The 15,549-nt window shown below is 44.6% G+C and overlaps 1 protein-coding gene across 4 annotated transcripts in view; it reads left to right on the top strand.

Annotated features, from left to right (window-relative positions):
* Nucleotides 1-14,759, top strand: part of CBFA2T2 (CBFA2/RUNX1 partner transcriptional co-repressor 2) — a 39,904-nt gene extending 25,145 nt beyond the window's left edge. For 3 of the 4 annotated variants that reach the window (XM_075277558.1, XM_075277556.1, XM_075277555.1), the window contains 9 exons: nt 2,064-2,305; nt 2,845-2,934; nt 3,028-3,209; nt 3,294-3,556; nt 3,648-3,745; nt 5,689-5,881; nt 8,548-8,616; nt 8,740-8,972; nt 10,820-14,759. In XM_075277558.1, coding sequence (XP_075133659.1) covers nt 2,064-2,305; nt 2,845-2,934; nt 3,028-3,209; nt 3,294-3,556; nt 3,648-3,745; nt 5,689-5,881; nt 8,548-8,616; nt 8,740-8,972; nt 10,820-11,095 — 1,646 coding nt within the window. In that variant the 3' untranslated portion in view covers nt 11,096-14,759. The remainder of the gene's footprint in view (nt 1-2,063; nt 2,306-2,844; nt 2,935-3,027; nt 3,210-3,293; nt 3,557-3,647; nt 3,746-5,688; nt 5,882-8,547; nt 8,617-8,739; nt 8,973-10,819) is intronic. The other variant, XM_075277557.1, reaches the window with a different exon arrangement.
* The last annotated feature ends 790 nt before the right edge of the window (nt 14,760-15,549 follow it).

Genomic DNA, 15,549 nt, shown 5'->3' with positions numbered 1-15,549 from the left:
CAGCTGTCTTTTCTAATGCTGTGAATGGACGGACGTGTTTACATTAGATCTGTACAGTATTAAAGCAACTCCCTCAGATTGTGACTTGTAACTCCAACATACCTAACAGAATGAAGTTTTTTTTTTTAAATTTTTGTTTGCATCTACATTGTGGTGTATTGTGATGCAGACTGTTGATTGTGTCCTATGGATCCACTAGACCTCACCAGTTGCTTTGATGGACACCAGTGTTGTTCCCTGAAATTTATCTGGGATATCAGGAGATGTATAAAGTCCACACCTAACCTGGCAGAGGTGTAACTTAATGCAAGTTCTGACAGAGGGCCACCTAAATAAATCTCTGTAGTCTTGTGTCAGTGGAACCAGCTGTCCTAAGACACTACTGGATGAGTACAACCGAAGTCTCTGCACCCCTATACTTATTGCTTATTGAGTGGAACATGAACATGCCATAATAATTATGGGAAACATCCTGGCTGTTCGTGCCTGGAAATTGCACATAAGGCTAAAGCTGATAAGCCCCCCCCCCCCATTGTATCTAATGCGAATCTGCATGCAAAACTTCCCACTGAGCCAGTATTTGAAGAGGAACTTGAGGTGGAAGACCTCAAAATCCTCCATGTGCCCAAACACCTTGAATAGCCATCAATATTGTGGGGCTTGGTCAACTTTTCTCCTATTTATATGAAGACCTAAAGGTCTCTATCTTCATAGGAGAGAAGGTTCTCATTACCCTTTGCTTAGTCCTCCCTGATTTTTAATGTAGCAAAGTCCTAGTGAGTCCTGCACATGGTCCACATTGCCCATGAGGATGTGGTCCTCCTGAACTGAGCTCTGATCCTACATGTCCACTGTCCCTCTGTGGGACTGTAGTGATAAAGTATGATCCTCAGTGGCACATATCAATATCCAGTATTTATCAGAAGGTAGTAGCAGATCCTACATTAAATGAGAAATCTTGGGTGGAATTTATCAACCCACCAAAGTTTTCTGATGTCGATGGGAGATGCACTACATCCTCAATTCTCCGAATGTGAGCGGAACAGGGCTGAGCAAGAATGACTTGGCCGGCCGACATAGTATTGTAACTCACGCCAGAAAACTGATTTGGGCTACATACATCTGAGATGTGCATGTGCTGGGTTTATGGCTTAAAAGCACGGGCAGCACATAGGTGATATCCATGTGCCTAACATGGCTCCATTCATAACCATCATTGATCCCAAAATGGACAGGCATAGGGTAAGCCTACGTTTGCCCCAGGCTCATAGACCCTTGCACGGGCTGTGAAAATACATATGTGTGCATGGGTCCATATAAAATAATGGGTCATTGTACCATCGGTGAAAAACACGGCTAGCATATGTTCATGTGTATGGGTTCTTATATAGGAAATCTATGCCAATTCCTGACTGGTGCAGAATTCCAGATTTCCGTTCCTTCACAGGAGCCTCTTAACAAACTGGTGTAGGAAATGCCAGTCGTAACAAATTGACTGCTGGAGCGCAAATACAACCAGATGTATTCTTTCCGTGTTTTTTTGGTAGATGGTGAAGTCTTCCTAGTAATCCCAATGTCAACATGGGTGTCAAGTAACACTAAGTACACTGAGGCAACACCCTATTGTTGGACACTACTGCACCCAGATGTAGGCCCATTGGGTGGATATTATGCCCGCAGGCAGATGCTTAATTTAGATGGTTTTCAAATACGATCTATGGAGTGATTTTAATATTTGCCTCCTAGTCATACTAGGTCGGACAATGTTAGTTGACCCTACAATCCTATAGCCTGACGTTATTGCATAATGTATAGACTTGAAATAAATAGTATATGATTTACTCAGTTCTTGGCAACCTTCCTTTCGCTCGAAGCCTTCAGGTTTTTTTTTTAGCTCTATGTTTATTTCTCTGTCTGGCACTTTGTGCCCTCTGCGCCCACATGTCCTAGTCACTTCCAGTCTAGACCTTGGCACTTGGTCCTGTACATGTCCATCTTGATGCAACGTGATTAATGCTTGTCTTTTATTATGCTAAATGAATTTATTTTTCATTACATTGCAGTTTCTAATGGAATGAACCATTCACCACCATCTTTGAATGGCGCTCCTTCTCCACCGCAGCGCTCCAGTAATGGTCCTTCATCTTCTTCTTCTTCATCACTAGCCAACCAGCAGCTCCCTGCCACATGTGGAGTAAGGCAGCTGAGCAAACTAAAGAGGTTCCTCACCACATTACAGCAGTTTGGAAATGATATCTCTCCAGAAATAGGGGAGAAGGTCCGAACCCTTGTCCTTGCTCTGGTGGTAAGTTGTCTTTACTGCCATCTTCAGATCTTTGTAATGTCAATGCTTGTACAGTGATTGGAAACCACTGGCCCAAGGTGATTCCTTCAACTTGTGGTTCTTCTGCTGCAACAAAACTACAACCTGGTGCATGCTAGGAGTTGTGGTTTCAAAGCAGCAGAAGATCCACAAGTTGAAACCATTGGCCCAATGTGGTTGAGGTTCTGCTCCTGCTACGAATCTAGATCTTTGAGCATGCTTGGAGTTGTAGTTTTGCAGCCTTGGAAGAACCACAAGTTGTAGACCACTGCTGTAGGCAAAGACTAGAATATCTACGAAATAAATCTAGCACCATGACCTCCTCCCCCATATTGTTCAGTCCATCGGATAGTAGTAATGTAGAAACAAGCGGCAACCATGAAAACCGCTGTGTGGGCATTAATAGATAATAGGAAACCATTGAGATCCATTACAGGTCTGAGGTCTGACCTGAAATCTCATCCAATGTCTTTTTTTTTTTGCTGTGTATGGTGATTTTTAACCTCTCGTATATTCTACAGAATTCCACTGTGACCATAGAAGAATTTCACTGCAAGCTCCAGGAGGCCACCAACTTCCCACTCCGACCATTTGTCATCCCCTTCCTCAAGGTGAACATTGTAGCTACATCCTCTGCTAATCTGTGCTGAATGGTAATTTGTTTAGTGGGTTAACTTTAATCTGGATGTGGATTTTATTTCCAGGCCAACTTGCCTCTTCTCCAGAGGGAGTTGCTGCACTGTGCGCGTGCTGCCAAGCAAACTCCTTCACAGTACTTGGCGCAACATGAGCACATCCTCCTCAATACCAACACGTCTTCTCCTTCTGACTCCTCCGAGCTGCTTATGGAAGTCAATGGGAGTGGAAAAAGACATAGCCCAGACAGGTAAAGGTTAATAAAATGTACACCATGACATCTGAGGCTTGCAAGTCAAAGGATTTTGCCAATACGTTCTTGTCTTATTTGTAGGAGAGAAGACAATGGCTTTGAAAGAGAGCCTTTACCCCCAGAGCCACCAGTCAAGAGGGTGTGCACCATCAGTCCAGCCCCCCGACACAGCCCAGCTCTTTCTTTGCCCCTCTTAAACCCTTCCAGCCAGTTTCACCCCACTCCTCCACCTCTGCAGCACTATACATTGGACGATATGCCAGGGTCGCAATTGTACAGAGAGCCATTGGGCAAGATTGTAGATTGCAGGGATGGAAGAGAGCGCCACCATGCTGTGACAGCAGGTAAGTACTACATGTCCTTCATAGGTCTGCCATGAGAGTGTGATCTAGTATTGCTGCAGATTATAATGTGACCTTATTGATCTTTCTGTAGGGATCAATGGCAGCGTAAACAATGGCTACCAAGAGGAACTTGTAGATCACCGGTTGACGGAGAGAGAATGGGCAGAGGAATGGAAACATCTGGATCATGTAAGGCCACCTATTACAAATTTCTGGCTGAACTTAAGAGCTTCGACTACTAAGGCCGCATTCAGATGTCCATTACGTGCCACAATTATGTGCTTTATTAAAGTCACCAGACCAACATATCAACCCAGCTCCACAGATAGGTTAGGATCACCAGAACCAAGCATATCACCCCAGTTCTCACAGATAGATAGGTTAGGGTCTCCTGAATCATACAAGGTTTTCCTCTTGTGAATTGTTGCCTCCATTGCTGTTCTTTTCAATATGCAAATGATCTCTTTGGAGCAATGAAGGTAGTCTCTTTGGAGACAGAGGGAGCGATTCACTGCATGATTTAGATGACCCTAACCTATCTATCTGCAGGGCTGGGTTGATATACTGGGGTCTAGTGCCCCTAACCTATCTATCTGCAGGGCTGGGGTGATATGCCGGTTCTGGTGCCCCTAACCTATATATCTGCAGGGCTGGGGTGATATGCTGGTTCTGGTGCCCCTAACCTATATATCTGCAGGGCTGGGCTGATATGCTGGTTCTGGTGCCCCTAACCTATATATCTGCAGGGTTGGGTGATATGCTGGTTCTGGTGCCCCTAACCTATATATCTGCAGGGCTGGGCTGATATGCTGGTTCTGGTGCCCCTAACCTATCTATCTGCAGGGCTGGGGTGATATGCTGGTTCTGGTGCCCCTAACCTATATATCTGCAGGGCTGGGCTGATATGCTGGTTCTGGTGCCCCTAACCTATCTATCTGCAGGGCTGGGCTGATATGCTGGTTCTGGTGCCCCTAACCTATCTATCTGCAGGGCTGGGCTGATATGCTGGTTCTGGTGCCCCTAACCTATATATCTGCAGGGCTGGGGTGATATGCTGGTTCTGGTGCCCCTAACCTATATATCTGCAGGGTTGGGTGATATGCTGGTTCTGGTGCCCCTAACCTATATATCTGCAGGGCTGGGCTGATATGCTGGTTCTGGTGCCCCTAACCTATCTATCTGCAGGGCTGGGCTGATATGCTGGTTCTGGTGCCCCTAACCTATATATCTGCAGGGTTGGGTGATATGCTGGTTCTGGTGCCCCTAACCTATCTATCTGCAGGGCTGGGTTCTGGTGACATTAACCTATGTATCTGCATGGCGGGTTGATATGTTGGGTTCTGGTTCCTTTTAAGGCCACAAATCTCGATCATACTTTGGTGTGCGCGCTTACTCCCTACCCCTCCACTCCTGTCGGGCTTGCCTGAGGAATCACCTAACAAATCCCTTACTAACTTTGAACTAGCGCTGCACAGTGATCAATGGTGATGTAAGTTTGGGGCCATTTGACCCACAGTAATATGGGTTTTAAAATGATAATGCATTATGGATGTCTGAAGGAGAGCCTAAGAGTAAAACGTCAGAAAATTGCATAAAAAACAACATAAATTATTTCTCTTTCAATAACCATAGTAAAATAATGGACAAACTTGGATGATTGCTCAGGACCTCTATGACTTAGACAGCCAGGGGCAACCTGAAAGTGTAAACTAGTCCACCCTAGACCACCAGGGATCATATTTAGGTATCATATGGTGGTATTTGTACAGTGAATATTGTTTTGTTGGGAATTTTTGATAAGGAGGCATTATCTGACAGTATTATTTATATACCAAAGGACAGTGTTGTATGGGAATTGGTAAATGTGTATCTGCATCCTTGTTGCCCAGGGCTAATCCATTTTAATAAGTGATATGTTATAAACTGTGTTCTCTGTCTATGTAAACCTTGTTTAAGGTGATTTGTGTGTAGTTTACACTCCCTTTAATTAGGTAACAACTAAACTTGGCACAATTTCTTTCCGTTTTTTCTTTTTAATACGCACACCGCTATAGTCACAGAGGTTGTAGACAGCGCCCTCTAGTGTTCAAGAAGGTAAATTAAATATTTTTGCTTCGGTTACTTTTGGATAGGCCTTGAATTGCATTATGGAGATGGTGGAGAAGACAAAGCGCTCTATGGCGGTACTGCGCCGGTGTCAAGAGGTGGACAGGGATGAGCTGAATTACTGGAAGAGACGTTACAGTGAATCCTCCGAGCTCAGGAAAGGAAGCGAACACCTAAGCAGACAACACAGTCCAACGTCTACTGACTCTGGCGCCAGTGGTGAGAAAACATATCCTAACTAACATTACAGTCCTATGTAGTTTGGGTAGTAATAATAGTGGGCATGTTGTAGTCGGGGGAATTTTTTTGATTGAAACGTCAAAGGTCGCAGCCAGAGGCATACGGAGAGAGCGCGAGCATGGTGGTGTGGTTTCTGTCTGCTGTTCCACAATGGACACCGGTGGCAACCAATGGACTCCAAAGACCTTCATAAAGGGATTCAGTTCCTCTTGCGAGGGAGCTCCGCACTGGCTCTTACCCTCCAATTGCAAAAGGGATGAAACTTTTCACAGGTACAAAATATACAGCTTAGTGGGAACAATGACCACCCACTAGGGGGCACAAGTAATGGGCAATAGAATGCAACTAAGGTGCCCATTTAATTCGACAAACTCTGTTGCCAGTCGGTCTACTGGGTGTTCTGCGACCCTCACATTAACAAATCTGCCATTGCCGACTTATACACACTTTATCCCCATATCGATGGGAAGTGTGGATACCGTTGAGATCTGGAGGATCGAATCGGAAATTCACAGAAGAAACCATTGATACGGTTCCATAAAAAAAGCGCATGCTACCTCTTTTTTTTATCCTCCTGATACAACGTTATATTCACCTTTGTTTTCCCAGAAGGTTTTGTGTCTAAATAGAGGGATCTTGTAGACGCAAGATACCCGCTATCTGGACACCAGAAGGACTGCTTTAGCACCTTGGAGCCATCTACCTCTCCACCATCCCGCTAACCTGGATTACTGCAAAGGGAGACTGCGCAACGAGAAAATCTCCTAACCCAATACCTAAGTAGAGGTGAAGATATCCAATCTCCTGGAACGCCAACATCTCGTCACAAAGATCAAGTGAACTCTTCTTCAATTTCGAACATCTTGTAAAAGAAGAAACTCAACATCATTCGGACTCTGTGTTCCTCAAATCCTATTTAACGGATTCAAATGTGGAAAAAAGAGATGTAAATGTTGTCCCTCTATATGTAACACCACCGCGTATTTCAAAGTAACCGCGCTGATGAAACGTTTAAAATAAACCGACATTTAGATTGTGAGTCTGAATTTGTTGTTTACCTAGTAATAGAATGTAACTGCAAGCGACAACATGTAGGCCGCACCGCACTTCCGTCTCACCTACAATCACAGATCAAATGCACGCAGGGGTTATTTAAAACATGGAGTCTCAAGACACGCAAAACACTTTCATAACAGCGAGTTCTCATCTTTCAGGACTATGCTACCTTGTGCCCAAACTGTTTAAGGCTAAAGCCTCACGTTGCTTTTTTTTGGGGGTGCAGAATTTGTTGCGAGGAATGGCTACAAAAGGAATGGGAAATATATAGGAAGCTCTCATGCTCTTACCTTCCGCTCAATCCACTTCTCACTTTGGCTCAAAAAACCGCAACAAAAAAAAGCAAAGTGGGGCCTTAGCCTAAATGAGGTTACTGAAATTGTTAGTTGAACTCCCCCATCATGGGTTTGTCACACCTATCACAACCATCCTTCCTCAATCCATTTTACTCTCCTCCCTGTCATGAATCTCCCCCAAATTACCGCCACCATCCATATGCCACAGCATTTCCATTCCAAATTAGTAACTCTTTGAGACTAGAGTATGTGTGTACCACGCATGCGCCATCTTACATACTTATTACACCACGGGCGGCACACATTCCCAGTGCGCATGCGCTGTTTCCTTTCTCATAGACTCCTCTTCGATGCGCATATTCACAATACGCACGCGTGTAGTTTCATTTTTTTTTTTCAGCTTTTGTAACCCCTGCTATAGGTATGACGCCGGTACAAGCGCTCAGGATATTTACATAGACCCAGTCTCTATATGACTTACTACATTGAGGTAGGTACACGATCCTATCACATCCTCCATATTTATTTCTAATAGATTTCGATAAGATACGTCTCCAACCTATCCGAGTTATTTTTGATAATACACTGCATTATGTGCTTGTACGTCGTTGGGTTCTTTGCCTACACATCACTATTACCGCTAATGAGTAGTATTGAAATTTCAATCCGAGTCCTTGAGGAGCGCGCCACCTGGATTTTTTAACTGTTCTCAGTTCACACATCATTGTCTGCTCACCAACGGAAATTGGCCTCTTTTGCCAGTCGGTCTACCGGGTGTTCTGCGACCTTCACATTGGCATATCTGCCGTTCTCGACTTCTACACCATTTGTCGCCATATCGTTGGGTAGTGTGGAGATCTGGAGGGTTGAATCGGAAATCCACAGAAGAAACCATTGATACGGTTCCATAAAGGAGCGCATCCAGTTTTTTACAACATTGTGCAAAATTTTGCAAAGTTAGGGTCTTGCTCAAAAATTTGCAACTTTTCTCTTTCCCTTCTCTCACCACTTTTCTGAATGGGAGCATGGCACCAGATTTATGATCGTTCATGCCAGTGTACTTGTGTAAATGATGCCCGAAATCGGTGCAGGGGTACGGCCCGGCCGACGATGCACGTGAATGATAAGGAGGTGTGAGCTTGGTCCTAAATGGGGTATGCCTTCTGCCAGCGCAGGGGATAGGCACATGTAATTTTGTCAGTGTTCACTTTCTAGAAAAACCCACACAAAATTGTTCAAGATGGCGGTCATATGAGGTTCATGGTGTGATATTCTATACTTTCCTCCTTGCAGACAACCAGAGGGATTTTGGAAGCCGATCTGGAGGAAACTATGTCACAGAAGAAATCTGGAGGAAAGCAGGTATGGAGCATCACCTACTGTACTGCTATCTGGGTGTTTAGTAGAAATAATCGTTTTGCGGTGAAATATTTTTAATGATATTTCTACAGATGTTTAATTTTACCATTTACAATTTCAATACAGTAAATGCGACCGTTCACTTTAACCTCCCTCCTCCCTACACAGAAGAAGCGGTGAATGAGGTGAAGCGGCAGGCCATGTCTGAGGTACAGAAGGCTGTATCTGAGGCCGAACAGAAAGCGTTTGAGATGCTAGCATCGGAACGAGCCAGGATGGAACAGACTATTGCGGATGCCAAGAGGAGGGCGGCTGAAGATGCATTCCTTGTAGTCAATGAGCAAGAGGAGTCAACTGAGGTATGGAATGGGCTATGGTGTACCTGAGGTCTCCGCTATGCTCTGCCTGTACTTAGTCCTTTAAAGGGCTTTCCTGTGCTGCACATTTTTGGATTGGGCATGGGATATGCCATAAATATCCTAGCACCCAACTCCCCAAGAGATTGGGATTCCCCTGACCCCATTATTTCCAGATAAGGTGGCCACCGGCTGACCTATGCAAGCAAAATGGTGAATGAAGCGTGTGGATCCCTCTATAACAGTCTAGAGGTCATTTTTGCATTTGCATAACTGTATCCATTGATTTGTATGGGAGTCACGAAAAACTGTCAAACCATGTCAACCATGGTGACCACTTATCACTCAAATCCTGGATGTGGCTATCTTACTAGACAGGTTGGTAGTCAAGTTCCCAGAGGTGGGATCCACATCTATCACACACTTAGGCTAAGATCGGATTTTGGCACCGAGAGTGACGTGGGTCAAAACCAGTCTGCCACGACTGTTGCGGCTTCCCCCTCTGGAATCGGCTCAAATGAATGCGCCGACACCGGAGGTTGCTGCCGCCAGTTGGACACCATGGAATCCACCTGACGAAAGGACAGCCCGCTTTTTTTTTCCATGAGTGGCAACATGCCGCTCACGAAAAAAAGTAGCCCGGCGGTCTCCATAGACCACCATTGTGAGGGGGCGGTTTATGATGTGGATTACGCGCCATAATCCGCCCCCTTTGTGCCCGTGTGAACGGGCCCTTATGGTGTATCCTGTGGATAGGAATATCCCTTTATATTTCTGGTATATACATGCCATGTTAGTAGAGATTTAAAGAACTATACTGTGTTTGGTTGAACTGTAGGTTTGGCAGATGGGATGACAATTGACTTTAAAGGGGTTGTCCAGGGAGTCTTTCTTAACTTACATTCTTCAAGGGTGTTTGTTTGTTCCAATTACTGGACCCAGGATAGGAATCAACACCCACTCAGCTCGTGGGTTGCCCCACATTTTACTTCATCACTCTTTTTCATGTTCCATTGACCTGATTATAGTGAAGTCGCCCCCATAAGACAGGCAACTAGTAGCTGAAAACTAGAAAGTAGGGAGGAGATGGTGCTATCTGGGGGCTGGGTATTGGTTCTGATCATGTGACTCTGGGTCAGAATCGGCCCGGAACTACTAAGACCACCATTTAGAACCTCCCAGATCATGTAAATGAAAAAGGACTCCCTGGATACCCCTTTAATTGAAACTGTATAAATGTGAATGCCGTGAGCTGTACCCATTTGTAGCTTTTGACAGTGGTTCTCCCTCCACCACCATGATATGGGCTGCCTCAAACACTGGTAACATATACACATCTCTCTCTAGTCACTTCTTTGGGAGTTCCATAAATGGCTGAGTATGCTTATTATTGGAGTTCACATTGAAATGAATGAGAACGATAAACTTAGACACCCATGTGTGTCCACCTCTCCATTCACTATGGTAATGGGATGGGGGGAAACTCAGCCCCTTATGATAGGTGGGCCCCTCAGACATTTATGGCACATGTGCAGGAAATGGTAAAACCAGTCAATAAGAATGCTATTGAATACGACCCTGGAGTTCTTCCAAAAAGATTCTTGACCTGAACCTCTTGAGAAATCTGATCACTATGTAAGCCAAGTTAAGGAGTCTTGAGTCATTTGAGACAGACTGGTTGCTAGTCTCTTGGATACTCTTACCTTAGGGCAAGTTTGACCTTTTTTAGGACTGGTCATCTTATCTCGTTCTATGATGCAGATGAATAGGGGGAGAAATGGTTTAATATAAGACGTAAGATTTTTGTGTTTCCCTTTGTAATCCTACAATACATTTTTGTTTCTTTGCAGAGCTGTTGGAATTGTGGTCGTAAAGCCAGCGAGACCTGCAGCGGGTGTAACATTGCTCGATACTGCGGGTCATTCTGCCAGCACAAAGACTGGGAAAAGCATCATCGTATCTGTGGGCAGAACCTACACGGTCCTTCCAAGGCGCTAACTCCTGTCCGCTCCTTAGTACCCAAAACCTCAGACGCCATCTTGCTTAGTCCCGGTGTTGAAAGATCATCTAGTGCCACCTCACGTTCTTCCACTCCTGCGTCTGTCACCGCTGTCGAAAGCTTGTAAAAGCAACACTTGGTCTACATTGAGCCGTGTCTTTTGTTACTTTTCCCACCTACAAAGACTTTGGATTACACTATAAGAATATATGTATCCTCTGAACCCCTATCAGATGTGGAACCGATATATTCTTTATTATCACGAATAGGGTGGACCAAACCATTCACGTAAGACTTGCACAAGACCTAAGAAACCTGGAAGAACTGCTGCCATAACCAAATATCCTCCAAATAGTTCTCTTCCCATTGGTAACCAGTCTAGCAGGTATGTGGCTGCAGACCATGTAGTCATCTGCTGGTCAGATCTTGGTTCTGAAGATGGAAATCCCATAAGGATAAGATAAAAACTTTTTGCTTAGAGTCTAAGACTAATGGACCCATCTACACCAAAATGGCAGCCCAAGGCATCACATTGTCCCCGTGCATGTTGTTGTTTTCTTTTTAATGGCCTTCCCCTTGTTGTATGCGTGTCTCTATTTTTTTTAATTGACTTTTAATGTGTACCTATGTAAAATGGCTGCCAAGCCTTTCACTTAGAACTGAGAATAGTAGATTACAACACACTCAAGTACAAAATGTAAGGACGGTTTCGGGCCGGGAAACTTGTTTCATGTATCCTCCAGATCTACCCCCCCATGCTGTGTTCAGTCCAACTGAGCTACATATGTGTAGGTAAATCTGGCCGACACGCGATTCTAAGTACCCGACCAGTCTTGTAAATATGGACGTAGGAGAAAAAAAATTGCTGCACGGTAACTATGCAAAATGGTTCACATACATGTTTCGAATAGAGATATGATCTATTGTAGCTTTACTGTTCCATTAAATGTGTCCATAGTCACCTACCAGTATGGAGAGTATGTTGCTCATTGTGTGACCCGGCTTCAATAATCACAAGGTATGGTCAAAAGGTTCTTCTATTTTATTGCTCCAACGAATGAAAAAATATTTCCAATAGTCTGGATCAAAAATCTATCGTTTCATGTATACAGCTCCAATGCCAACTTGGGTTTCTCCAAAGTTGTACAAAAGAAGCAAACGCTGTGTATTGTGTAATCCCGCGGTCATATGTGTAAGGGGTGGTCCAGGAATAAATCATAAAAGAAAAAAAATGTTCCTGCTGCTCCGTTGTCCGCCATTGCGGTCTGTTTAGCTACACTCCATGGACCCCTGCGCCCCATGTGACTACCAAGAACAATCACCGATGTCAGTGGTCGCTGGAGAGGGACCAGTGACATGTATGAGTGATGTCACTGACCCCCGCTCCATCAACTGCTAAGGTCATGTGGATACAGGGATTCCCCTCACAACCAAATGGACAATGGAGCACCAGGGACAATGAGTGTTTATTTGTTTCTTAGGGATTTTTTTGTATGTTACACCTGCCTCTCCAAAATGTCCATTTCCTGAGACAACCCCTTTAAGGATAAGTTCACACAGAGTTTTTTGGTCAGGGTTTTGAGGCTGTAATCGCCTCGTCTCCCATTGAAATCGATGGGAGCTGCTCACGAGCTTTTTCCGGGAGCCGTTTCTTCTGGCTCCCGGAAAAAAGAAGCGAGATGCTCATTCATGAGTCGACTCGGCCTGAAGAAACTCCCTCCTCTGGACTAGGCCTATTCATTGGGCCTAATCCGAAGCGGAGCACGCGGCTGGATGCCTCAGGTTCTGATCCAAAAAAACTCCAAGTTGCTCCATCTCCTCTCCCATGTTCACAGCCTACCTGTACTTTACTATTCTAATGATCTATTCTGTCAGCCCCTATAGTACAATGATCACAGGAGAGAAGGTGGATCAAATCAGGTGCTGGTTCTGATCACGCAACCGAAGTTTGGAACCAGCCCAGAAACCCAAAATTTAGTCCAAATAGGACCTAAAAAAATAAGCGTTCTGCTTGATCTGCAACAGACTCCATGTTGGTTAAGTCTTTCATCTAGATCTAATCTGCGGTGGTAAGCCGTTGCAGATTGCCAGTGCTCTGCATCGGTGTTCCACCGCGAGAAGTTGAAGAGGATGGTGGATGGAAAATAAGGAGGAATTCCTCTTTTTCTGCTGTGTGAAGGCCCTAAAAATTTACCAGAAATGACATTCAGTTAAAAAAAAAAACAAAAAAAACCCACAAAGTTTGCAGTCTGTAACCATGGGAACAGATTAGAGCTGTATACACAAAACGGGATATTTTCTCTTGTGAAGTGCACTGACGTAACGATAAACAAAATGTAGCACACATTGGTTCACATTTATTAAGAGGTGCAGAATTCTGGATTATGTTGCACCTTCCAGTTTAGACAATTAGGATCCAGGCACATGACATGTGTGCTTCCATATTGTGGGGCGAGTTTATCACGGAGTGACATCTGACTGTATTCTGTGATATATTCACGTCTATGGGGCTTCCGGATCCATTCCGTTCCGATAACATGGAGGATTATAGTGCAGATCCTATTTTGCTCTGTGTTATCGGAACGGAATGGATTCAGAAGCCCCATAGACGTGAGATGTATCACTGAGTGTATTCTGATGTCACTCTGTGTCATCTGACGGCAATCCATGATAAATTCGGCGAATTGCAGCTATATAACACTACTTATGACTAAAGTAGTTGTAAGTGGCAATTGTGCACTTTTTTAATGAGATGAAGCAAAGGGGCACTGTGCAAGGACACCAAGAAATGCTCTTAAAGGGGTTGTTCGGAGAGTATTTATTCACTTACCTGGTCTGGTGGAATGTTTTGGATGGACCAGGGGGTTCTGGCAACATCGTGATTCCTGGGTCATGTGATATGAGGCAATGTTGAGTCCCCAGGTTGCTCTGCCCCCTCCTGCTCCAATCTCAAAGGTATTTAATTACCTTTCACATGGGGTCTGACTTCAATATAGTCAACTAGCCCCCAATCACCTGTGAGATCGGGGCAACCCAGGGAGCCGAACACTGCCTCTGATCACATGACCCTGAGGTTGCGACATCGCCGACACCGACAATAACGTTTTAGAGAGCATTAGTAAATGTAGGCCATCCTAATGTTGGACATGACTAATATAATGTTTAGGGTCTGGGAGCTGGGAAACTCACCAGTCAAAGAGTCCTAGCCCCCACAGGGTATTGGTGGGGGTCCCATCTCCTAGACCTTCATTGTAGCCATAGGAAGATTGTATAGTCAGAGGAGCCCCTTAAACTATTATACACCAGTATCAAAGGACTTAAATGATCTAAACCAGTGTTGCCCATAGACATGTCCCATCAATATGTTGTCGGGGGTAGGTTGGCACGGTATGTGCCCTTGGTGGTGACGACAAGCCCTGAAGCTATAGCAAATGATAAACTCGCTAAGACAAACCGTCAGCTGTTTAGTTTTGCAGCAATCCAGTCCAATTCCAACATGGCGACCATTTATCATCTGTCCTGCATCGCCCCTAGTCTTTGTAGTCCGCTGTAATGGAAATCTCCCTCTCACATCCAGAGACAGTGCACCACCAAATGTAAACCTTCGTGTCTGTCTTGAATTGTCTATTTTTTCTACATAAATGTCCTTGGTCCTATTTAAATGATTTTTTTTTTTTTTTCGGTTTGCTTCACCGCTGCATCCTTAAAAGAAGCCCAAATTTTCTATATTACCAGATATTTCATAAATAAGCTATGTAAATGTGTATCCTGTGTGGATAAGCGAGGCTTTATTACCAAGTTTATTCAATAAATTCTGTTTTATCAATGTCAATGGATGATGTCGTTTTGTAGTTTTTTCTTTGTACACAGCAGATGTGAGCTATGCAGTGTCGCACTAGTCCACCAAGTACCAGAGGATCTCCCATGATGGACCCAGGATCTAATACGATGATGAACCATCAGAAGAAACACAAGTTTGCAGTGTGCTATATTCTATGGTTGTTGGAGGGTGGACCCCTAGAATCATTGTAACTGGTGGACTCAAGAATCCCCGATCCGACACCAGATCTACATACAAATGACTAAGACTGACCCATACATGAAATACTTGTCATCTGAATGCAGGTTGGACCCGCTGGTATTTCTCCCAATTCCCTCCATATACATGCATATACAATATGCGCTTGGACACCTACCAACTTTTAGGGTAAGTTCAATGGAAGCCGCTCAAGAGCTTTTTCCCGGAAAAAGAATCGAGATGCTTATTCTTCAGGTCGTTTCGCCTTGTGATTCGGCCTGAAGACACATCCTCCTCAGGACTAGGCCCATTCATTGGGCCTAATCTGGAGCGGAGTGCGTGGCTGGATGCCGGTGCACTGCATCAGCTTTCAGTTGCGGCTACCCGGCTTTTGGATCGGAACCTGAGGTATAGCATACCTCCCAACCGTCCCGATTTCCGCGGGACATTCACGATTCCGGTGACATGTCCCGCAGTCCCGGTTGGAGGGAGGAATGTCCCGATTTCAAATCAGATCTGCGTCCAGAGGACGCAGATCTGAGTTAAACACATACGCGGCTGAA

Source organism: Leptodactylus fuscus, chromosome 6 (assembly GCF_031893055.1).
Source record: "Leptodactylus fuscus isolate aLepFus1 chromosome 6, aLepFus1.hap2, whole genome shotgun sequence".
Taxonomy (NCBI): Eukaryota; Metazoa; Chordata; class Amphibia; order Anura; family Leptodactylidae; genus Leptodactylus; species Leptodactylus fuscus.
Note: the sequence above shows the minus strand (reverse complement) of the source record. Positions and strands in the feature narration are given on the sequence as shown.